Source organism: Lindgomyces ingoldianus (genome assembly GCF_010093535.1).
Source record: "Lindgomyces ingoldianus strain ATCC 200398 unplaced genomic scaffold BDR25scaffold_7, whole genome shotgun sequence".
In the NCBI taxonomy this organism is placed as follows: Eukaryota; Fungi; Ascomycota; class Dothideomycetes; order Pleosporales; family Lindgomycetaceae; genus Lindgomyces; species Lindgomyces ingoldianus.
In genome coordinates this window covers 1,166,534-1,189,451 of record NW_022985168.1, presented here as the reverse complement: position 1 = coordinate 1,189,451, position 22,918 = coordinate 1,166,534, and the positions used below count along the sequence as shown (strand labels likewise).

The window sequence follows — 22,918 nt, the reverse complement described above, 5'->3', positions numbered from 1 at the left end:
ATGTAGACTATTCGTTATCGGCAAGAACCGCCCAATTATCAACAGTTAGGTACAGACAGCCAAGGCATAGCAGAGCTGCCCTGTTAGATCAGTCAGAGCCTTCTTTCCAGAATCGAAGCTGGTTCTCAGCATTCAGTTCAAGGTAGGGGGCAATCACTAATGTGTGATGCGTTGCAGCCTTTAATAGATTTACGTATCTTATGCTTTCGCTAAACGCTAACCTGGGATGTCGGGGATGATGCTAACTTGGTCCTGTAGCGGTGTGGCGTTCGACATACTCACCTCCAAGTTCCGCATACCATCAGCAACAGCGATACACACTTCGTAACGAACCAGATGACTCTCTATGATGATTAAATTAACTATATCGACTTCTCGGGCCCCATACGATGAAAATAGAGTATGTGACTAATGTATATGTTTGGGGAAGTAGTCTCATTACAGCGCTAGTAGACTTCGACCATTTTCAGGAACCCATATCGAGGCTGTTCTATACTTCACTAGGCTCCTGTAAGTAAGTAACTTACTCGGCTTAGCTGCGTATAAGGTAACAACTACGACAACTGTGGTGATAGCTGCAATGTGTAGCTGTCTAAGATGGACCAGGGCGAGTAGAAGAACTGCCTCGACTAGATTCTGAAATCAGGGGGAGGTCTTCATCGGCGCTGCCACAGCTCCTGGTGAGACACGTGGTGATGGGTTGGAATATATGGGAAAGTTGTCGGTGTTTCGGCTCCATTGGACGATTGTGCAGAAAACCTCTGTACCGGATCGTTAAGCATCAAACGATAATGCTGTGCTCCGGGGCGATTTGAAGGAAAGGCACGCAGACTAGTGCTTAGTCTGAAATAGCATCAGAGGTTTAGAGGATCTAATTATCAATGTTTTGCATTCTGTGCCCCTAGAGGATAACTATTAGCCAAATTTTCGGGAAGGAAAACATGACCCCAGAGCACATCTCCAGAACCACACGCATATTCTCAATATCCTACGCAGATGTCGTTTTACTTTGGGTTAGAATGTCATATGGAACAGCTCCTCTTCTTCTGAGCTCCAGTCATGTGGTTCCGAGGTTGTCATTTGCCGCATCATCTCGCGCAACCCAAATTGCACTTGTCTGGTCGAGAAGACGCAGAGAGCGTATAAAACAATCTCCACTGGTAGAAAGAATGAGAGCTGCCGTTACGATGGTAGAAGGAAAGTGAAGTCCCATTCTAACAGGGATGCAACAGGACCTTAGCTTCTTCAGGAGTTTCCCCAGCCATCCGACCGTGGGAAGATATGCCAGTGCTTGATGTACTATTTAAATTTCCAATCTGATTTGTATAATATTGCGAGTGACTAATCAATTATCACTTGAGAACCAAGCCGCAATTTATTAATTGTGGTCATAAATGAAAAGACAAATGAATTACAGACATCTTACTGTTATAATCATAGGGGGATTCTAGTATATCAACAATGTAAGACCTGGTCCTTTGATTACAGCTCCACGTCCTTGAATCCTCACTCCGCAATTTTGTTCGGACGTCACTAGCTCTTAGACAGAGTTCCAAAGGGTATTCTGGGAGCTCAGTAATTCTTTTCCACTCCAGATATTGCTGGATATCGAAATCCTACAGGTCGGTGTCATAGATATGACCATTTGATGCTTCGTACAAACATCTAACTATAGAGGACCTTTTCTCCACTTTCAACCATTCTCAGCCAGCAACAACACTGTAGACTTAGTGATGTTAGTCTTTAAGATCAGAACAAATAACCTCCTGTTCCCATCAGAACAAAAAACAGAGATCATTAGGTAAGATGTGCTTGCCCACCTTTGACATAAGAGCGTGGTACCGCTCAAGCTCTAGTCTCAACACGGTGTCGAAGAGCTCAATAGGGACTCAAAAATGGTCCAAAATGTTTGGCCTTATCGCTTCGTATTTTCCATCGCTTTCACTTTGGTTGGAGTTTGTTCGCTACTCCAGTTTGTTCCAAGGGGCCCTTATTCTCATTTCATTTTTGAAACAGAATTTGAACGGGGACAGGAAGACAACTTCTCCAAAAAAAAAAGAGATTGGTGATATTGGATAATGCCCCGAGGAGATGTGCCGATCGAATATGGATGCATACTGGGACCATTAGGTGTTGTATCACTAGGCTTGGATGTCTGGTTTAGCTCCAAGCTTCGGTTGGTGTTTGTGACACAGGTGATGTGAAGACTTGCTGCCACCCTCCCCTTGGAAGGGATCTTGACGGCCCACTTCCAAGGGCATGTGAACTTCTTCCCTAACCGACAGCTGTTATGGCTAGACCCGGTACTGTATCTCCTCCCAATTTCTGCTCGGTATGAATGTGCTCCGAAGCTCGTAAACTCGTTTCAAAGAAGCGCGCGCCCTGATCACATCTTCCATTTGGGCTCACTCAACACGGGAATGTTTCTTGCTGGTGGAGGTGTAGAGGGCTGAGAAAGAGGTGGCCCGTTTACTTCATCCGAAAACTTGCTAAATCTGGGCAATAACAACCTCTACCGGTACCGTTCGTTCTTTTAATGTTCTTAGGGCCTGATGAAACCACACCGCACTTGTTGCCATGTTTATGTCCATTGTCGTAGGACTAGACTCGGTTTCAGGTTCCGTAATGTCTCCTAAAGTGTCGTCCCTCATACTAACCATGAGGCCTTCGTCATGGCCTTGATCAGCGTGCCCAACAGTCCGTACTACTGTACGATTAGGAGATTTTGAGGCCTGTACGGACAAGATTGCCTGTACGTACGTACAGTCGTGAGGAGGAGAGGCAGCTGTACAGACAGTAACCGCACTGTTTAAAATAAGCTATACAGGTAGTACTATACAATTAATGTACATTATAACTATTAATACGCTATACTATAGAAAAGGCAGAGTTAAAGGCCTAATAGCTCTCTATAAGGCTATTTTCTCTAGTAATGTAAGCAGCTAAAGCTAGAATCTTACTTCTTACTATTTAGTGTTTAATCTAGTGCTTTTGTAGCTGTATAGCCTTAATTATTACACCTAATAAGTTATTATAATTATTAGTTATAGTATAGCTAGTAGTACTAAAACACCTCTTACACTTATAGCTTATAGCTAGAATAGTAAGAAAATTAAAAGTAATTTTATAAAAAATAAAATAGCTTAATTTACTTTTAGTAGGCTACTACTATAAAAGATCTTTATATAGTAATAAGTAATTCTTATAGAGATTAAGGTGTATAGTGTTATAGTAAAATTATAGCTTATTTAATAGCCTTTTACACTTATATAAGCGCTTATTTATTATAAGAAAAAAGTTAATAGTAAAGTAGTTTTTATAATTAATGTTATAATAGTTACTACTAAGTAGTTTATAACACTTTAAAAATAAAGCTTTAGCTTTATTTTTATTTTTATTTTTATTTTTATTTTTAGCATTTATATACTATATAAAGATTATTTTTATTAACTAAGTTACCTTATTAATCTAAGCTTTATAATAGCGCTAGTAAGTTTAAAACTACAGTAATTACAGCTAAAAATAAAGTATAGTTACTACTACATAATATAAGGCTAAAGGCTTAAGAATTAGCTTACTTTAGTAAGTTATAAGCTTCTAATAGCTAAACTAGATAGCACTTTTAAAGTAAAAAAAGCTAGGCTTATTAGTAAAAGTGTTACTTATTTAATTAAAGTAGATTTAAAAGTACTATAGCTTTATAATTATTTACTAAAGTAAGCTAAATAAGCTATTACTTTTAAGTTTTTTTATTATTTAATAAAACTTTTTTAAAAAGCTTATAAAGTGCTTAATCTTATTTTAATTATTCTTAGTTATAAAATCTAATAAAGTGTTAAATCTAGTATAGTAAGCCTTATTTTTAGTATTAAAAAAGCTTTTTTATTACTTTTAAAAGTAGCTAATTACCTTTTTAAGCTTAAAGTAGCATAAAAGCATAAAATATACTAAGTGCTAGTGTACTTTATTATTATATATAAGATTAAGTATACTAAACTTCTAAATAAAGTTCTTTTTAGCTAAGTTTTTTTATATAGTGTTAAAAAGCCTTATGCGCTTATATAAAGCTAAGACGCTATTTATAAGGTTATAAAAATGCCTAATAACACTGCGCTTTCTATATAGCTTAAATTAATTATAAGAAGCAGCTTTAGTAAGCTTTTACTTAAATTTAGTAACACTTTTACTATATATAATAGCCTTTATAACTACCTAGATAGTGTAGCTAGCGCAGTAGATTTAGTGCTGCTTATTAAGCTTATATAGTAGATTTAGGTAATTATTAAAGCTTTAAATAAGCTTATTATTATTATTTAATATATTATCTCTAATAAAGTAACTAAATTTTAACATAATATTATATTTAATAATAGTAGCAGCTACTTTAAAAGCTTACACACTTTTAGTATAGTTACTATAAAAGTTTTTAAATTTAATAAAAAAAATTTATTATTTATGTAAAGCATCTAGTAAAGTTAGTGTTATAAAAAAGTAGTAATAGTAGCCTATACACACTTACTAATAAAATAAGCTACTACTATAAAAAATAAAAAGTAATTTTTACTACTTTATATATCTATACTTAATATAATTTTTAATAATGCTAAATTTAGTACTATTAAAATCTTCTACTTTTACTACATAAATGCATTCTAAATATTAGTAAAAAGCATAGTGTATAATTATAAAAAAGTAGTAAAAAGATTTATATAATTTTAGCTAATAAAGCTTTAAGTTTTTATAGAAATAGTGTTTTTAAATAATTAATTCTACACTATAACCTAATTTACTAGGGCACTGCGCAGAAAGCCTTCTTACTAAAGTGTATAAAATAGCCTATGTAATAAGCTTACTACTTTTACTTTAGTTACTTTTTATAAGTGCTAAAAAGCTTAAAAGCTATTAAGTAAAAGCTTTTTATTAATATTAACTTTATACTTTTTTTATAGATGCTTTATTATATAGTTATAACTATTAACTACTTTTACAGCGCCTTTATAATGTTACTTATAGCACTAATAGTAGAGCTAAAGGTGTATAACTTTACTTTACTTTTTACATAGCATTAAATCTACTTTATAAAGCTACACTTTTAAGACTTTATAGTTACTTTTTATTATTTTTTTATTTTTTACTTAGTAACTTAATTATATAGCTAGTAAAGCCTTTTTAAAATTTAATAGCTATATATTACTCTAGTTAATCTTAAACTTAGTGCTAGCATTATAATTACACTTTTTTAAGTACTTTTTTAATTACTTATTACTAGTAAGTAGTATAGCCTTATAGAATAAGCTAGTAAAAGTATTATAAATTACTTTTAATTTTTTAAGCCTTTAAGACTTTATAAAGTGTATAATAGTAACACTAGATTAACTTAATAAGGCCTATAAAGCTATAAAGCGCGTAAATAAGCAATTCTATAATAAAAAGTAGTTAGTAATAAGCATTATTTTAATTTTAATAAGCTATACTATTTAAATAAGTAAGTAAAGTCTCCTCTAAGTAGCTAAATTAGTATTATATATAAAATTTTTTACTAATTAGCCCCCTAGAGCAGCTTCTCTAGTAAGGGCTTTTTAAAACACTAAATTAAGCCTTACAAGCTATCCTAAAATGCTAACTGTACACTGTACTACAGACAGTACTTAGGGCAACAGCTATTGTACGCACTAACAGAAGATTGCTGTACGTTTGTACGGTCTAAATCAACCGTACACCGTACTCAGTACTGTCAGTAGTACGGCCTATTGGGCACGCTGGCCTTGATTTCCGTTAGGCTCCCTTTGGGTTCCTCTTATGACCCCTGCCTGGATCTCAGTGAATGAACACCTGGATCTAGTTATTGTCCACTCGGTGTCGACCTCAGGAGGACTCCCATCACTCGGTCGTCCGGTGTAGGATATGCTCCAGCCATAGTGTCATCCGGTGGAGAGTTTGATACAAATTCTGGAGATAAGGATACCCCGAGGCAAACTTTATCATGCAAATTGGTTGCGTCGTTGGAAACTTCTACCCCAAAGCACAGAGAGAGAGGCCAACATCGCTTCCTTCAAAACCAATATTCAGCAGATAAAATGGGATGATGTCTTTGGCGAGAAAGAAACAGTGCCCGTGCACCAGCAGTGAAAGTGGTTGGACCTGATATGCAGTGGAGACTATGGCGCGTGTATTGCGGATTTTTTCCAATGTTTGCAACAGGAGGAACAAAAAGTCCTTTGTTGGCAGACGAACCACTCGATGTCTTTGCTAAGGCTGCAAAGCAATCGTAGGAGGTGCGGAAATCTTTTCTAGAGACAATGACAGAGACACAGCTTCCCCTCAACCGAAACTAAATGTTAATTGATATTTACAAATCCAGGCCACTAGGTGCACTTCCCGACGTACTTGCTGAGCTCTTCGAATCGATTTTGGTCACCCTTGGACTAGTGGTCGAATACTTGTGGAGGAAGTCAAATACTAAGATACCCAAGCGGTAAAGACACTTTCGACGCTGATGGTTGCAGCACGAGTGCTCAAATCTTATCCCGAAATGAGGCTTCTCGAGAGCATTCATAATATGCGACGAATGGCTATGCATGCTCACAACGATTCGAACGTTTGCTAACACTAACGCATGGGATATATTGCTGGAGAGCATGCCTGGGCTAACGAGAGCCTGAAGTCGATTGAAGAAACACCTAGCCAGGTAATATTCATTGTAAATGCTACTAACACCACAGAGGTGCAGCCACAGATGGCACGTACCGCAAAACCCATCCGGACCTCCCAAAAGCCTCAAAGGGGCTGGGTGCGAAAGGGGTTCTCTGATTGCTTAAATTAAACGGGGACTCAGCGGCATAGGATATTAAGAATGCTAGTGTCTACAATTTACCTTAAGGAATTCAAGACAAGGACGAGGCAACTTAGTCATTCGGTCTTGATTGAGGACTCTTTCTAAATTGTTCTATCCCTTATAATCTATAGCACCTAGACATAACATGCTTTGGACTCGAGGCGACGGGATTACCAAACCTGCATTCAGGCTTTGCCATCGCTGAATTGCACGACGGCCCATTTACCACTCCATGCCCACTTCCTTGCCCCGCTATCCTCTCCACCGCCCTCTGTGGCTTTTATCCTCTCGTCCTCGCCCTCGAGTAATCCAACGACTACGTCAGCTTTACAAGTCCTCAATGCAAGAATACGAACACCGGATGCCGGGCCCATGGGACCAATAGCTTCCGAGAAAGGGGTGGTTGTAGGCCATGCCGCCTATTAATGATCAGTCTTTCAAATTGATCCAATGGATTGAGATGACCTTTACATCTGCAGTCAGCTTCCGATAATTCAGATCTCCCTTGAAAATTACGAGTTCGCTCTCCTTCAGATCTTCGTACAGGCTTGGTGCAGTCTTTGGTAACCTCCAATAGCTACCTCCCTCGGTCCAGAACATATTAGGGCGAAGAACGAGTTGGCCTTCAGCATGTATACGGCTCCAGTGGCCGAAGAGGAAGCTCAGATTAGATACTTCGGCGTTAGAAAGCGGCGTGGGCGTCTTTCCAGCCTGCTTGTCGTCATCAGATAGAGCGCTGTAAAACGCCTGCGGATCCGCTAGAGCTGAGATAAGAGAAGCGAAGTCTTGAGGCAAGACATCTGAGACGAACCATGGTATTGTCTTGGGGTGGAGGACGACCGTTGCGGCAAGCCCGGCAGCGAGAAGGTATCCTGCCAAGATTAGATCCACGAAGAGTTCGAAGCCTGCATTGTCAAGCACAATATCAACCCTCCTCTCCTTCTTGCCGGAATGCTGGGCCGAAGTGAGGACAGCGAACGCTTTCCCGAGGTCATTGACGACAATATTCTTTTCCGAAGCCTTTCGTGCTTCCGAACCCTGCAGCTTCTGAATGTCTTCGTAAGACAGATTAGTCAGGAGAGACAGATCGGTTGCGTTTCCCCACAGACATATTTCGCACATCTCAATGAATAAGATCTTCTCTGCTTCTTCTAGCTCTTCCTGAGTCTTCGCCCCTTTAATCGTGTGCTCCGATTCGAACCCCGTGACGATGTCCTTGTATCGTGCGGCTAACTCAAGCACAGCCGGCCGAGAGGATCGGAAGGTCGACATCTTTTGGCGAGCGAAGAGATCGTAGGATTTCCATTTCTGCGTTTGTTGGAAAATGCTTGAGATGCGTCTTCCTAAGGCCATTAGGATCCCGGACTAAGTGTCCAATCATCTTGTGCCGAGCCATATATGTGAGTGCATACATACCTGTACAAATAGCATTCCGAGTATAACCACGGCACAGAATGCCACCGGGGGTTTCCTAAGGCCTTCAATTCCTTATTGTATCCCTCCACATCCTCTCTTCCGTCATCAGGTAGTGGAGTTATCTCTCTATCATGCTGGAGCTCGTACTTCAGTCTCGCTAGCTCTGAGACGATCCACTTCCCCTCTTTTAACACCTCTTCATCTTGTGTAGCCCAGGCAGACCGGTGGACGTCGTCGATACCTTGAGTGATGATGACCGGCCAACGTTCGCGCGCAGAGATGTAGGCGAAGGATGTTGGGTCGCCAGTGCTGTATTGCGCTGGGGGTCGAAAGTCAGATATACACAATTGAGAAGGATAATTTACTCACGAGTTTCAGGGTCGTACTCCATCTTCAAGGGTTCAGCGAGCTCGATATGAGCTCGATATTGAAGCACAGAATGGTGATGAGAATTGGTGGGGCATATCAATTACAGCGAGTTTCGGGATATCTTGAACTGGTATAGCGCATTTGCCTAAAAGCGGTATGGTTCCCGCCGATTACCTTATCGTGCCGCTACCTTTCCATCTTTCCCCGAGGTCCGCTTCACTCCCTCTGTATTGTTGAGCAAGGAGCTCACAATGGAAAAGCCAATGCCATTGCCCATCGAGCTCGTACTCAACGTAATTCATTGTTTGCTCCCAAGCAACCCTGACGTCTTTCTCCCATCCTCCCACCCAATCACAAAGACGTTATTATCCTTCACCCTAGTGTGTCGGGAAACATGTAGAGTTGCTTCCCGCTACTTGCGCCAGTATTGTGTCTACCTATCGTCCGGGCCTCGACTTCGTGCCTTCCTCCTAGGGATTCCAACAGATCCAGAGTTGCGGAATACGACTGCTCTCGTACTGGCTCCATTTGGCAACACCATTGATGATCAACCAACCGCTACCTGGGTTCGGGAACTGTTCTTCTACACATGTTCGAGCCTCACGCGCCTTATTATTGATATTCCTCTACGTAGCTTGTACCCGGAGCACGACCACCTCGATGTCCGCCGCATTCTACGGGCGGGCTTCTGTCGGCTAGAGAATCTTGAAGAATTCGTTAGCGTGCGAGATGAACTCTTCCTTGACCTGACACATCACGGTAGCGAACCTTCAGTATGGCAATCGTGGCCCAAACTCCGACGCCTGGGATTGTACAATGTTGACGCTGATATGGGTTTCTGGCTTAACATTGCGAAAATGCCCCACTTGGAGACCTTAGTCCTAACACGTGCGGACTCGCTCTCGGACGTCGACATTAAACATTCCCTCTTCCTCAATGCTAGCCCAAACGCCGACCTTCGTCTAAAAATCCTCATTATATATATCGGGGAAGACCCGATACTACCCCTACACCTGGCCCAGATTCCTTGGAGCAAAATAGATCCAGGTGGAAAGGTTACAGTTATGCTGTACAAGATAGGGACGTTCTGTCCCGGAGACGTTTCTATTGAAACATGCCAAGAGTGGGTAAGGTCGAAGGCTGAGGATGGGACTCTGTGGGATCTCGGTGGGGAAGTGGTTGCTCCTCATGAAAATTTGTGAGGAACCCTTCTCTAACATTCGACAACGAAATTGCGACCCTGGCGAACCTTGAAAACTGAGCTCCACTTCTCGTGTAGACTTGCCGTGGACAACCGCGACTATGTAAATCCCCACTGACTGAACATGATAAAAAATAACCACGAGGACGATACTACTAGACATTCCGTGAGGAACCGAGCACGGACAATCCTTGGCCCAAGATTTTCAGGTCTTTGGAAACGGAAATTAGAAGATGGATGTTGACCTGTATGGTGGAGTATCGAGTGCATCCTCCGGAGACGAAGAGATGAGGTAACCTAGGAATGACACGTAGAATTCAAATCTCAAGGCAAGGACAGATATAGACAAAAGCAAAACATGGACAGACGTAGGGAATAGAATCATTGATTCAAAAAGCGGATTGGGTATTCGGTATCAAGACTTCACAGCCACCACTCAACAAACGAAACCCCGACCATTTCCTACACAATTTCCAAAACTTCTGACATTGTCCCAGCAGGTATCATCTAACTCACGACCTGAAATAATGTTAAACCTTATTCATTAACATTAGATCTAAAGAGAACTCACACTTTCCTCGCACTATACGCAATCCTGCACACAGCATTTACTGAGGGTGGGCCGGCGGGGCACCGGGAGCGGCACCGGGAGCGGCACCAGGGACGGCGCCCTCAGCAGCCTTCTTGTCGGCAGCCTCCTTCTGCTTCTTTCCGATCAGCTTGTTGACGAACTCGCCGATCTTCTTGCTGAAGGCACCCAGGCCCATCTGCTTAGCGGCCATCTCGGCGGCGGTACCACCGTGCTTGCCGGCATCCTTGTGCTGAGTGACGGTTTCCTGGTTGAAGGCCATTGTTTCGGAGGTTGGGTTTGAGGGTTGAAAATGAAGCTTCACTGGCCGTTAGCACCCCGTGAAATAAGAGATCCGAGAGTGGACAACCGTACCTTGAGAAGAGAAGATTAGTTAGATATTAGAACGGCGTACGTCGAAGTTTGCTGGCGAAGGAGCGTCGTGGCGTGTGAAAGGATCGACCGGATGTATGTGTGGTGGAGCGATAGGCAACAAAGAGCGAGGGCATCACACCATATATATAGTTCCAGGCAAAGAGCAACCCCCGTTTCCCTTTTTCCCCTGCCTCGTGCAGGGACCAACTGCCCACACACAGCCTTCGAGGCTTCAGCCCACTCGTATCATAACCACCGGTTCCCAATTGTGCAAGACTTCAAATGAGATGCACCCTATCGCTGGACCTGGTAATGCAAGGAGGTCCTGGCCGTAAGCCACTTAGTACAGGGATCATGTATCAAAAGCTAGACCTGTACTGTATCGATAGGTAGGATATCATTTGAGGATGTTCACAGGTGGCATACAAGACGGGGTGAAACTTGTGCACGAGAAGACCTCGAACATGACCTGACTTCACCTTATCGTGGTTGAAAAAAGGGGCTGGCATGTCTGGAGTCGATGCACAGCGAATGAAATGCAAAGGCCGGGCAACGCCGTGGCTGCGGTGCTCACCAACCGAAAAACGGCTGTTACGCCTCGAGGATTTTGTTTTGGAATGCTTCGTATGAAGGGGCGTTTTTCAGCGCGACGCTCGGACCATCCGAAAACGATGGATGGTCAGACGAAATGAGCGAGGCGGTCTTGGCGTCGCAGCTTGGTGTCTTTACGGATGCGTCGGTAGCTTATTTCTTGAACCATGGAAGATTCAAAGTCATTCGGCGGTATGCCGAGCGTTCCTTTGCTCGTAGCCTGTCGGGTTGCTACGGTACGAATTGGAGGACCAATGAATGCACCCGCTTTTCGTCTCTTCAAGCTTCCCGGCCACTTTCGCGAACCCCCTTTTCTTCGACTCATACCTGTAAAATGATCAGCAGTCCAGCACGTTCTACACTTGCAATTTCTCGGTAAGGCTGCTGAAGCCTGAAGCTGAACACTAAGATATCGGACGAAATGATCTCAACCTAGCGCTGAATTTCGAAAGATATTGACGATTTGCAACCCAGCGCAAGGCTTGGGCAGCAGTTGACCAAGGTCAGCGCGGGAGGCGTACGTATGCTAATCTTCGAGCTCTTGATGGAGACACAAAAGCGAATGCGTTGTCGCTTAAGTTTAAACTTAGAAACAAGATGCACGTTGCATTTCGTTTTCCGGTGCGCGGAGCTTCTGCAGGAGGACATCACTGATCAATCCCCAAAATGAAGGTGCGACGATGTTGCCTCCCATTAGATGCCTGCCCACCTGGAAATTGCGGGAGCTGTCGACGACAAGACATGGGGTTAGGCGAATAAGAAGACGTTGAAATAAGCAATGCGAGAATTCTTCCGACCCGTTTCAGGTGCTGATGCGCGCAAAAAGGAGGTTTGCAGGAAGGTATCGCGACTGCCGTATCTGGAGATGAAAACATTCTCGTGTATGTATTGTCGTTCGTACTCCCACCACCGTTGCTCAGCTGAAGGACTGAGGAGTTCCACTCGATATATTTGAGATCTGCGTCCGCAAGACCCGATAAGAGGGGCTAGTGAGAATAAGATGGATGGAAGATGAAGATATGTCCTGATGTGGAGTTGTTCTGTCGTTCCGAGACTAAAAGAACCAGCTGGGCAGCGACCAACAATTCATGTGACAGAACAGAAATCCACCATGGCCCCTTCGTAAAGTCCGTTTTCATCCAACCTCAATTTCTCGAACAAACACCCCAGAGTCTTGAGACGACATCTCTGCACATAAAAGCGGAAGTGGAAAACGCAAAGAAAAGGTCACGTGGAACAAACCGCCATCAGCATACTAGCATTCTGAATCAAGAGGAGCTGCCCTATCGGCTGCCTACTAGGCAATCACCGAACGCCAGATTCTGCTCGTGGACTTCCTTCTGATATCCATCTTGGCAAGGCGAGAGGCTTCGCCGGCGGCAAAGGCTCCTGGTTTGCTCTACCGGAGAAATAGGAGAGCCTTCAAAATGGTCGACCTCTTCATGGTTTTAACTGACCCACTACTGCAGCTTACCACAGATCTACTTCGAGGACACAAAAATCTCGTCTGCATGATTCTGCTACAGTGTCTACTGCCCAGAGTATCCGCAGAGACATCCTCGTGCCCTCCTCAAACATCGCTCTCGAGCTCCTTACGACCGCTATTATTTCAATCCCCCCCGTCACCACCATACACCCCACCTGCTTCCCGGCCACCACCATTGACTCCTCCGCGACTGCTCTATTCTAATTCGAACCCTAAGCGATCATTGAAGCGGCAACTCTCCTGGCACATGCAACCGTCAATATTATAAGCTGGAGCGGTATATCCTCAGGCTAGGGTTCGCTGCTGGCGAAGAGCTATGCAAGACCATCACAAGTCGAATGGACATTCCGGGAACGATGTGCGTTCAACAAAGCGTTGAAAATTTGGAGTTGACAAGTTGCGGCTTGTGACACCGTACCCTGACGATGTGCAAGCCGCGATCATTAAAGACTACAAACCTGTTGGAGTGGATGCAAGCTTGGAGCAGCATCTGAAGCGATCCGACAACGTCAAGTTTACGGAATTCGGCGCTTAGACTTTCAATCCGATGGTAGACGCTGTTGTGAATCAGGGCGCGTAGGCCGTGAGCACGTTTTGTACGAATTTGAGCGCAACGTAGTATGCCGAGAGAGAGGGGAGAAGGAGTACAGAGTTCACATTTTAGATACAGTGGCAACGATGGTGTAGAATGCTTTAAGAATGTGTGGTGTGGACACTAGCCAAAAAAGGTGGCGAGTCAAGTTATGGATTCGGTATGAGGCAATTATATGGATGAGCAGGTTTGATTATACTTCCAGAGAGTGTCAACATATTATCTGAAAAGATTCCTCCTTTCAGCCATAGCACATTAGCCCATTATTAGTAATTCCCCTCCTTAATATCCCTCGCAATCTTTTGCAAATCTTCAATTGTAGGCGGGTTAACATGCCCGGTCGTCACCGTCCCGATCGACCCTAGTTCAGTCATTCCCTCCTCCATTATTAACGCGAAACTATCCACTCTCCTCCTCAGCTTTGCCTCCGCTCGAGGCAATAGTTTTCGGCGAACAGAGCGTTCAGGGATTGGCGGTGGGGGAGGAAAATCCTTCTCCGGAACCTTCGGTCCCTCAAGTACAATCGCACTCTTCCGGATCGCAGAGTCCAGGAGTCGAAGCTGCTGACTCTTCTTATCCACTCCTACATATTTGAACTCCTTCGGAGAGCTTAATGGTTCGATAGGTTTCTCAGGGACCGTGAGTCTTTGTAAATCTAGCTCACATTAGCAAGGGCCCAGATAAGGAAAGGGCTCGTTTAGGAATGCTCACCGTTGAGAAGCCTATTCCCGTCTGGTTCAAACCCTTGCCATCGCTTTCTCCGCTTTGTTGCCCAAATAATCATTTGACCATTAAGTTCAAAGTAATAGTTTGAGAAACCCGTGACCGGCACAGCTCTCAATTCCCGCACAAAACCTAACACTTCCTGCAACACCAAAGCCGACGGACTTCGCTTGACAAACACAATCTCCAGGCGTTTCAGCGGCTTCCGCACGCCGCTCAGGTCCTCAATCAGTTCCGTTCTAGGGCGAAAATCTTGAGCGCTTTTACTTCTTTCAATTCTAGTGCTGCGCTTGCGACGAAGAGATGATAATGTACTGAGGCTTCGAGTGAGGGGTGGAGCTTCAAGGAAGACGTCTCGCGATGCCATGACCATATTTACGATAGCCGTGAGACATTTCTGGATTTCTAAGGCATCTTCTTGTTCTTTTTTCAGGCTCTTGACTCGATAGCCACCCCCACCCTTCCCGTCACTGCCATCCATCCAATTCTTCTCGTCTCGGCCGCGTCGGACACCTGCCTCGGTACTTGGAACAGGGAGCCGTATGTGCAGTTTGGAGAGGCTTCGGAGAGAACTTTTGGCCATTTGTGGTGTGCCATACATCCAGAACTTTTGATGTTTCTTTAGATTGGCATCGACGGTAGATCTTACATTGGTGTAGTAGATACTATGGAGATCGATAACAAACTGACATCTTGTATGAATGATCTCGAGTGTGGCCTTCCGGAAATCTTGAGAAACTAAGAAGATCGGGTGGTTCAAGACTTGCTTGAGGTTTACATGATCTAGTCCGGCGCGATGATATCGAAGCTGGAGATGTCGGTTATCAACATCAGGGCCGATGGAGATGGTCAGTGGAAGGGAAAGCGTATACGATAGAATATTCTCTAGAATTGATGGTGGCAATGACAATAAGTGGGATCCTTCCCCGGGAAAAGGGCTCATCGGGCGGGAGTTGGTGTACGATAAACTATAGGAGGTATGGGTGGAAGCTAAACGCACGTTGGAGAAAGTTGAAGAGACAGCTGTAGTTGTGTTTGAGGCTGTCGATGCGTTCGACACGGTTCTTGACAACGGGTACCATCTCCATCTGAATGAGCTCGGTCGAGAAAGAGGGATTGTATTTACCTCTCCCACCTCCGTGACCTGAGGTAAAGAGGGTCCGTAAGGGTTTGCGCGTCGTTCATTGTCGTGATATGACGGAGGATGTATCCTGTCCAAACTTAAAGGCGCCCTATATCTTTCAGGCTCCCCAGTTGTTATAGCGCTGAAATCTGTTGCGAATTTCGAAAAGTCCACGCTCATTCGAGAGTTAGGAAGATCAAGCGAAAGTTGTGGAAACGAGAGTGAGGCTGTCATTTTGGCAATTAACGTTATGTCTCTTTGCGGAGGCGGATATTATGATTAGGGTGTGTTATAAAGAGAGCCCAGCTCTCGAGGAAGTGGAAGCGAGGGCAGTACAAATCGTGCAAAAAGCGTGGGAAATTTGAAATAAGACTAATAAAGAGGACTATTCACTACCACCAACCACCGCCATCAGCAGCAAACATGGCTTCAGTAACGAACGACTGATACGAATGAATTCGCTGGCTCAAGGCTTCGCGAGGAGTGCCTCAGCGGCTACATATGCTCTCCGTGCCAAGAGACACGATTCATCCTAGTTGACCCATGGTTGACGACGTGTGCCAATTGAACTATCACATCACACCATGCATATAGAGACTAGAAGCGTAGATAAGAGAGAAGTTACACAAGTGGTTTTGGGCCGCAAGAAGCACAATGAAGGCGACTAGATTCCGGGTTTGCGACTCATGAGCTGTCATGAATAACGAACGGTGATTGACGGAGCGTGTGGGTCAGAAGGGCCAAGCTTTTGCACGAGACTGAGGTCGAACAATCTTGAGGTGTCCTGTAATAGAATCAATGCTCGACTGGGAAAGATGAGACGTTGAAAGAAATGACTGGACGGTGGACAGAACAGAAGAAAGATTAGGGTTGCGGGAGATTACCGTGGCTAAGGCTCACACATGATGAACCACGCTACTAGGGACAATTTGGTGCCCTCTTACGTATGCATGGAAGATTGCTTTTGTTCGTAAGGCATCTCAATAGGTCAGGGGCATGAGCAGAGACAGAGGCGAATCTGATATCCGGCACCATGCGTTTCAAGAGATTTTGGTCGACCCAAAGAACAGGTGCGGCGCATAGAGCCGAATAATTCTCCGATACTGGATTGAAACGGTGTGTATGCAAGTGTGGACTGAGGTATGAAGGATTTGGTGTTGATGACGGTGATGGACGAAGGGAGAATTGAGGGTGATTTGATGGAAATCGGATGCTGAGATAAATCCGAGTGCGCTTGTTTTAATCCGGAAAGGCACAATATGACATGGCATTTCGCCTCAACCTGAAACGACTCTGGTGCTTACAACTCAGCATGCAGAATGCGAATGCTCTCACTGCTCCTTTAAGATTCTCAGTCTGCAGATATATTGGTAAAGTTACCGAAGTTCGATATGGACCCCAGCTTTGCATGCTTCTCTGCCTCATTTCCGACTAAATTAACAATCCCCCAGTTTCAGCATGAGCATAACGGTGAGCTTGGCCCAGGACATGTTTACACGCCTTAGACAGCTTAGTGTTGGGTCTGTCTATAGAGTCCCGGTGACTACTTCTTGCGAGCCTCAGATCTCCTCAAGCCAGCGGGTCTCAAATGGATCGGGAACTGCAATGGACTAAACGCCGGATATGCCGCGGATGGCTACGCTCGGATCAAAGGAATTTTAGCACTCTCACAACATATGGGAACTGTCAGCTCTCCATGCCGTTACCGGATCGTACGCAGAATTTGAGCCAGTAGTTCAATTGTGGGGACCGCAGCCCGAAAGGCAAACGGAGATAAGGCTATGGTACACCATAGTGTATGCGATGGGGATATGCGGGTGTATACCGATATTTACAAGAGATTTACCGTTGCGCAAGCTGGCCTTTTCGACCCTTCCATGGCTCTAGGGCTTCTTGATCGGGGGGTCTGGAGAAATGTATTAAGGAAAGCCGGCGTGTTTATATCGAAATACCTTCTGATATGGTTGGAGTCCAAGTACCTGAGTCTTCATTACACACGTCTCTAGACATTTCTCTTCCTTCGAATGGGGAAGAGTTCGAGAGTGTGGTTGTGGATTCGGTTCTCAAAAGAATATATTCCTCGGAGCAGCTATACATTCTTATAGATGGCCTTGCAGCACTATATGGGAATCACATGCGAAGCTAGCGAGTTTGCACGTATAACTGGTTTCCTTACCTTCGGCCTGACCTTCAGAGGTGGCATCATCAATGGAACCCTGCCCACTATCACGGGGCTCATGCTGGCAATTACGGATCGCTCGACTGTACTCCATACGTAGACTCGGCAGATCTAGCCTTTTTGTTCAGTCCATTGCTCAGTGACACAAACACCCATGGCTGGTCCACGGTGCCGAGGAAAGACATCGCCATCGCTTTTCGTCGAAAGAGCATTGAATTGCAGAATCAATAGTTCATAACCTCCACATCAAAAACTTCATGAGGAAGCCTCTGGACCGGCTAAGCTCTACGAATCTACCCGAGCAAATCTAAACGAACAAAAGCCTTCCCATAATCCGAAATCTAGCAAAATCACTCCCTCCCATTGACCCTTTGGCCCCCATGAACCAGGACACTTTTTACCTACGCTTATCTTCTTTTTTCCGCCCCCGAGATATCATTGCCTGTGCTAATGACACTCCACTCATGGGCAGCCGCGACTTCGTCCTCCCTCCAAAGACTAGACTGATTAATTCCGGAATCTGGTTATCCATCGGTCACATGCTTCCCGCGACCCAAGGAATATCTCTCGCGAAACGAGAACTCCAAACCGGTAGCTGCACCATTTTCTTCCAGGGCGATGGCAGTTTCCAGGCTACAACACAGGAGCTTAGCACTCTCATTCGACATAAGCTTGATGCGGTCATCTTCATCACTACAATGACAGCTACACCTTCGAGCGGCTGATTCAAGGGTTGGATGCTGAATATAATGATGTTGTACCGTGGCAGTATCTGAAAGCACCTGAGAGGATGGGTGCTCCTGATGATGGGTCATATGATATCGAAACCCACGACGTAGGCACGTGGAAGCGAACTACAGAGAGTCCTGCACCGCGACAGCTTCCAGCTTAGGAAAGGGCTGAAGCTAGTGAATATAAGATTGGTAAGAGAAGGCATGGCTACAAACCTCAAACTGGCTTTGAAGCTAGTGGGCCAGCAGTTAATGGCCGATCCCACACCGTAGCTACAGGCGCCTGGCTAGCTAACGTCTATTATCCTATTTCTAGCATAGATCCTGAATCAACCTATTTCCGAGAGAACCCCAGCCGCCCCTTTCTAGCTCAACACCTTCGATATCCTACCCTCCCACTTCTCTTCCCAGCCGTATCCGCTTGAAGCTGGATATGAAGTATCGCCCATTCCGCCTTGACGTCTACCGAAGTCCCGGGTCTCTTTCCGTCATTGTCCTAGGGATAGTTAGAGCACGCAACCGAAATATAGAAAAGCTACTGACATGTGTAGCTAGTAGCTATATGGACGGGGTGGGTTAAAGATAAACACTCTCAATTACATGATTTTAGCAAGTGTTTGTTCCCAAACAAACAACACACTTGAACTTTATTCCAGTACCCATCTCACCAAATATAGATCCGCCAGTCCACCGCCGATTGATCTCCGGGAGGAATATGAAAACGGATTTCCAAAGACGCCAGAGCGCTAATGCATACAAAAATCACCTAAGCCACAGACCCGGGCTGGCAAAAAAGAAAGATGGAGCTACTCGTCCTCATCTTCATCCACCATAGTTGTATTACCGTTGTTCTGAGTCCCCGGAGAACCCGCCTCTTCCTCGTCTTCGTCCTCGTTGATGACACGAGCAGTCTTGCGGGGACGGGGTGCTGAGACCGCTTCATCTGCACTCTCACTGCTTCCTCTAGCGCTACCAGCACCATTTTCATCGGCCGGAAGATCAGCCTCACCTTCCGAGTCACTGTCGATAATGACTTCATCCGACTTGAATTTATTCGGCTTCCCACCTTTCCTCTCCAATTTCCTCTTCTTCTGCCTCGGACGCTCTGTCTCTGACAGCCCCTCTGTTCCGCTCGCACTGGTCCTACGTCTCCTAGGACGGTCAGCAGCGTCTGAGTCTAGACCTTCAGTCTCAGATTCATCCGTATCACCCTTCTTCTTCCTCTTGCCGCCCTTTTTACGATTACTGCTCCTTTCGGTCTTGCGGTTTTCAATCTCTTCAACAAACTCTTGTCGTCGTTTTTCTTCTTCTAGACGCTTCTCTATAAACTCCCGATCCCGTTCTTCTATCTTCTGCCGCTCCTCTTGAATTTTGCGCTTCTGTTCCGCAGCCGCTTCTTCTGCTTTTCGTCTCTCCTCTTCGCGTTTCCGGAGCTCGGCATCGCGGAGTTCGCGGGCTTGTTGGAGCTTTGCAGCGTTTTCTTCTTCATATTTGCGTTGGCTTTGGAGGGTACGCTCGAGCTGTTTGCGCATGGTGTTCCGACCCATACTTGCGCGTTGGTCAATGTCGTTCTTTGGGAAGGGTGGGTTGGGTGATCTGGCAATGGCAGTGAAGGATTCGATAGCTTCATCGAGGCCAGCGGCTGCAGCCTCGACCTCGGCGAGTGTGCGCTGTGAGTCGGGGAGGCCTTGGATGAGTTGCGCGATTTGGAATTGAACGAATGCGACGTTGAACTTGAAATGGATCTGTTCGGGTGACACTTCGAGCGCCCGTTTTGAGTAATCAAGGGCAGTCTTCATCCCTTGAACACTTTTCTCTTGCTTTCCTCGAAGGAGCCAGACTCGTCCGAGACAGGCAAGAATTGTTGGGTCGCGCGCTTTCTCTTTGGCTAAAGCGGCTTCATACTGCAGATGGTCAGTGGTTGAACCGGACACACACATTCGGTTAACATACATTTTCAACAGCGCGAGCATACTGCTTGATCTCGCAGTAGGTGTGGCCCAGGTTCATGTAGACACTATGATCCTTCATCGTCTCCTTCACCTTGGTGAATATTTGAAGAGCTGTCGCAAAATCCTTCTTGTCTTCCACCAGGGCAATGGCAATACCCTGGGCGGCATAGGCATTCTTTGGGTCCAGCTGCAGCGCCTTGTCGAAGAACTCGACAGCCTTTTCGTATGTCTTTCGGCGCTTTTCCTTATCCTGTTCAGTGTCTCTCCGCATCTCTCGAGCGATGGCCAAGTGGATATTGCCCATTCCCGTAAGGGAATATCGGTCGTGCTTGTCACACAATTGGAGTGTATGCTTGTAGTGTCGTTGCTCCTGATCCTCGGCAAAATTCAGAGTCCGCTTCTTGGATTTGCTGATATACCATCCGTAGAGCGCTCGAACTTCAAGGTTCTTCTGTTTTTCTTTGTCGGAGAAGAGCTCCGCAACTGCCTTTGGGCCTTCATCGGTTGGGCTCTGTCGCAAATTGATGTATGCAAGTCGAATCTGGGCGTCTATGTAATCGGCATGTCGGTTCAGAAGCCCCTGATATACCTCCTTCGCTTGGTCTAGCATTCCTTCTGACTCGTAGGTCCGAGCCAGATTGTAGCTGACAGTGGTGACGAGGGCATCAGTGTCGATTGTTTCATCCTTGCTTGCGGCCTTCACACAAGCATTGAGAGCAGCCTGGAATAGATCCCTGGCTTGGGCATAGCGTTCGCTCTGGTAATGGAAGCAGCCCATGTTGTTGAGCAACTGCGGGGGCAAGAGCTCCCTGAGTGCCGCCTTCGCTGAAACATCGTCCTCGATTCCTTCAGGGTAGTCTTCCTCAGGGATTTCATCAAGTTCCATCTGCTCAACCTCTTCTAGGCATTTAAGGCTCTTATCGGGATGATCAGCTTCGTAGAGTCTAGCGAGGTTTAGGAGAACAGCTTGGTCAGGCGTTTGTTTCTTCTTCGGGTCTTTCCAGGCCTTGCTCACATCTTCAAGATACTTCAGTGCTTTTTTCAGCTCGGCTGATCTATCCTCTTTTGACTTTGTCGTCTGGGCAGTGAAGACGTCTTCTGCATAAAGGGTACCCAGTAGAGTCTGCGCCTCTACGATGGGCTGCTGCTGAAGGATTTTCTCTAGTCGAAACTTGGCTCCGTCGTTGTCCTGCATCAGAACTCTCATCTGGGCGGAGCCGAATTTGGCGGGTATGTAGCCTCGTTCATCGCCTCCGCGGGCCTGGTCAGCTTTTGTGTAGTAATCCATGGCTTTCGTAATGTCTTCGTTCTGATGCTCCTTTCGGGCAAGCTGGTACCAGCCGTCACTGGCAATGGCATTGACGTCGGTCAGTTCGATGGCGCGTCGAGCAAGAACCTCGACCTTGTCGAGTCCTTTTCGCACAATGTACCAGCTGCCGAGGGTTGCGCAGGTCAAGGGGAACTTGTTGTCCAGCTGAAATGAAGGCGCGATGTATTGGCCCATTGCTTTCTTCGACAGAGTTACGAATTGTGGGTCGGAAGGTGGAAGACGGGCTGTAAGGTGGAAGTTGTAGATTCCGAGGAGGATGAGGGCGACTTTTGACTTGGGATTCTGAGAAGAGTTAGCGACCAACTTCGAGTCGGCCTCGACTCCGAGTGCTTACCAGGTCGAGCGCTCGCTGCCAGGCTCCGGCTGCATCATCCTTGAAGCCAAGCTGCCAGAAACAGCATCCAATCCCAATCCGTGGGTCCGGATCAATCAAGTCAGGAGAGCTCTCCAATACGTTTTGGTAGAGCTTCAAGGCATCCGCCCATTTGCCCATGGAGTAATTCACTCTGGCTTTTCCCATCTTGGCCATCAAGTTCTTACCGCCTGAGGATCGGAGGGCATCTTCGAAGCACTTTGCTGCTTGTTTCAGCGTCTCCAAGCGCTCGGCGCTGATCTGGCCCGGCCCAGCTGCGGTGGAGGGCGCTTGAAGAGATGCACGGAGGAGATAGAGGACACCACGCGCGAGGAAGAGGGGGGGGTATGACGGGCTGATGCGGGATGCATCGTTGAGAACGCTGGTGGCGGCTTGCATATAGAAATCCTTGGTCCTGGCCTCGGAAGGCAGTTGGCCGTCTGTAAAAGTGAGCATCCAAGTCCAATATAACTATGAAAGAGGATGCTGGACATACCAGGTTTGACGCGTGGAGCTTCGCGGCACTTGAGAAGATACAACCAGCAGAGAGCATTCAAAATGCTCAGCCTGTCCTCTGCGCGTGCCCTTGTGAAGGCGCCCACGGCCCTGCTCAGCACCTCTATCGCAACGTCGAGCTTCTTGTGCTTTGCATATGCAATGGCGACCTTGACCCACGTGCTCTTGTCGCTCTGTTCATTTTCCAGCAGCGTGCAGAGCTCCGTCGGGTCGTCTTGGATGTCCTCGTCCAGGGAGATTTCGACATCGATTGGTCCATCGACTTCGGCGACTGCGACAGAGATTGCCGGGGGAATCTCCGAGTATCGCGGGGGAGGAAATAGAGCGGCGTGGCCGTTCATCCCGTTCGCTTGATCGTACGTTGAAGCCATGTTGGAGGAGTGCGATGGAGAAGAACGCGAAAGGGATTGGAAGCTGGACCTGTTCCGAGGTGGGGTTGGGTGTTTATTATGGGGCGCCCATGCTTGGAAGGGTGGTAGCAATGAGAAACGCGAGGTTTGCCGACGCCCACGCTGAAAGTGAGGACAATGAATTGAGGTGAGGGCGAGATGGAGCTTTGAGCGCAGCGGGCCGGAGAAA

General features: G+C 45.9%; 8 protein-coding genes across 8 annotated transcripts; 3 read left to right on the top strand and 5 right to left on the bottom strand.

The window, feature by feature from the left end:
• Nucleotides 1-6,930: 6,930 nt before the first annotated feature.
• BDR25DRAFT_281098 (DUF89-domain-containing protein) lies at nucleotides 6,931-8,677 on the bottom strand. The gene is made up of 4 exons (XM_033687863.1): nucleotides 8,621-8,677; nucleotides 8,252-8,570; nucleotides 7,307-8,174; nucleotides 6,931-7,254 (listed from the first exon to the last, which is right to left on the bottom strand). Exons 1-4 carry the CDS (start codon nucleotides 8,640-8,642, stop codon nucleotides 7,021-7,023), a joined length of 1,443 nt encoding a protein of 480 aa, XP_033551100.1. The 5' UTR covers nucleotides 8,643-8,677; the 3' UTR covers nucleotides 6,931-7,020.
• A 206-nt stretch (nucleotides 8,678-8,883) lies between these two features.
• On the top strand, nucleotides 8,884-9,822 carry BDR25DRAFT_216733 (uncharacterized protein; the record flags this gene model as incomplete). Its single annotated transcript, XM_033684882.1, has 1 exon — nucleotides 8,884-9,822. One exon carries the CDS (start codon nucleotides 8,884-8,886, stop codon nucleotides 9,820-9,822), a length of 939 nt encoding a protein of 312 aa, XP_033551099.1.
• Nucleotides 9,823-10,429: 607 nt separating this feature from the next.
• BDR25DRAFT_351817 (uncharacterized protein) lies at nucleotides 10,430-12,003 on the bottom strand (the record flags this gene model as incomplete). The annotated part of the gene is made up of 7 exons (XM_033694918.1): nucleotides 10,430-10,713; nucleotides 10,805-11,040; nucleotides 11,071-11,103; nucleotides 11,143-11,325; nucleotides 11,360-11,487; nucleotides 11,522-11,759; nucleotides 11,816-12,003. 7 exons carry the CDS (start codon nucleotides 12,001-12,003, stop codon nucleotides 10,430-10,432), a joined length of 1,290 nt encoding a protein of 429 aa, XP_033551098.1.
• On the top strand, nucleotides 11,955-13,660 carry BDR25DRAFT_392019 (uncharacterized protein; the record flags this gene model as incomplete). Its single annotated transcript, XM_033698179.1, has 9 exons — nucleotides 11,955-12,120; nucleotides 12,162-12,290; nucleotides 12,337-12,376; nucleotides 12,417-12,683; nucleotides 12,716-13,096; nucleotides 13,131-13,247; nucleotides 13,291-13,391; nucleotides 13,422-13,492; nucleotides 13,529-13,660. Exons 1-9 carry the CDS (start codon nucleotides 12,036-12,038, stop codon nucleotides 13,658-13,660), a joined length of 1,323 nt encoding a protein of 440 aa, XP_033551097.1. The 5' UTR covers nucleotides 11,955-12,035.
• Nucleotides 13,359-15,513, bottom strand: BDR25DRAFT_385722 (uncharacterized protein; the record flags this gene model as incomplete). The annotated part of the gene is made up of 3 exons (XM_033697954.1): nucleotides 13,359-14,088; nucleotides 14,145-14,964; nucleotides 15,157-15,513. 3 exons carry the CDS (start codon nucleotides 15,511-15,513, stop codon nucleotides 13,700-13,702), a joined length of 1,566 nt encoding a protein of 521 aa, XP_033551096.1. The 3' UTR covers nucleotides 13,359-13,699.
• Nucleotides 15,514-15,708: 195 nt separating this feature from the next.
• Nucleotides 15,709-16,704, bottom strand: BDR25DRAFT_351814 (uncharacterized protein; the record flags this gene model as incomplete). Its single annotated transcript, XM_033694917.1, has 6 exons — nucleotides 15,709-15,774; nucleotides 15,821-15,848; nucleotides 15,907-15,970; nucleotides 16,034-16,174; nucleotides 16,206-16,492; nucleotides 16,544-16,704. 6 exons carry the CDS (start codon nucleotides 16,702-16,704, stop codon nucleotides 15,709-15,711), a joined length of 747 nt encoding a protein of 248 aa, XP_033551095.1.
• Nucleotides 16,705-16,737: 33 nt separating this feature from the next.
• Nucleotides 16,738-18,939, top strand: BDR25DRAFT_351813 (thiamine diphosphate-binding protein; the record flags this gene model as incomplete). The annotated part of the gene is made up of 11 exons (XM_033694916.1): nucleotides 16,738-16,749; nucleotides 16,812-16,980; nucleotides 17,008-17,277; nucleotides 17,313-17,338; nucleotides 17,385-17,554; nucleotides 17,599-17,688; nucleotides 17,781-18,138; nucleotides 18,177-18,301; nucleotides 18,339-18,458; nucleotides 18,535-18,694; nucleotides 18,772-18,939. 11 exons carry the CDS (start codon nucleotides 16,738-16,740, stop codon nucleotides 18,937-18,939), a joined length of 1,668 nt encoding a protein of 555 aa, XP_033551094.1.
• Nucleotides 18,737-22,876, bottom strand: BDR25DRAFT_332375 (TPR-like protein). Its single transcript, XM_033692743.1, has 4 exons — nucleotides 22,320-22,876; nucleotides 21,806-22,263; nucleotides 20,143-21,753; nucleotides 18,737-20,093 (listed from the first exon to the last, which is right to left on the bottom strand). The coding sequence occupies exons 1-4, from the start codon at nucleotides 22,708-22,710 to the stop codon at nucleotides 18,996-18,998; spliced, it is 3,558 nt and encodes a 1,185-aa protein (XP_033551093.1). The 5' UTR covers nucleotides 22,711-22,876; the 3' UTR covers nucleotides 18,737-18,995.
• Between the last annotated feature and the right edge of the window lie 42 nt (nucleotides 22,877-22,918).

What these genes read in the sequence shown, in the direction of transcription:
- BDR25DRAFT_281098 (XM_033687863.1), bottom strand. Translation starts at nt 8,642, where the DNA reads ATGGAGTACGACCCTGAAACTC. An exon ending in GGAGTACGACCCTGAAACTC is followed by an intron (nt 8,571 to 8,620) that starts GTGAGTAAATTA and finishes TTCGACCCCCAG; the next exon opens with CGCAATACAGCACTGGCGAC. An exon ending in ATCGGAAGCTGACTGCAGAT is followed by an intron (nt 7,255 to 7,306) that starts GTAAAGGTCATC and finishes GATCATTAATAG; the next exon opens with GCGGCATGGCCTACAACCAC.
- BDR25DRAFT_332375 (XM_033692743.1), bottom strand. Translation starts at nt 22,710, where the DNA reads ATGGCTTCAACGTACGATCAAGCGAACGGGATGAACGGCCACGCCGCT. An exon ending in AGCTCCACGCGTCAAACCTG is followed by an intron (nt 22,264 to 22,319) that starts GTATGTCCAGCA and finishes TCACTTTTACAG; the next exon opens with ACGGCCAACTGCCTTCCGAG. An exon ending in ATGCTCGCGCTGTTGAAAAT is followed by an intron (nt 20,094 to 20,142) that starts GTATGTTAACCG and finishes GACCATCTGCAG; the next exon opens with TATGAAGCCGCTTTAGCCAA.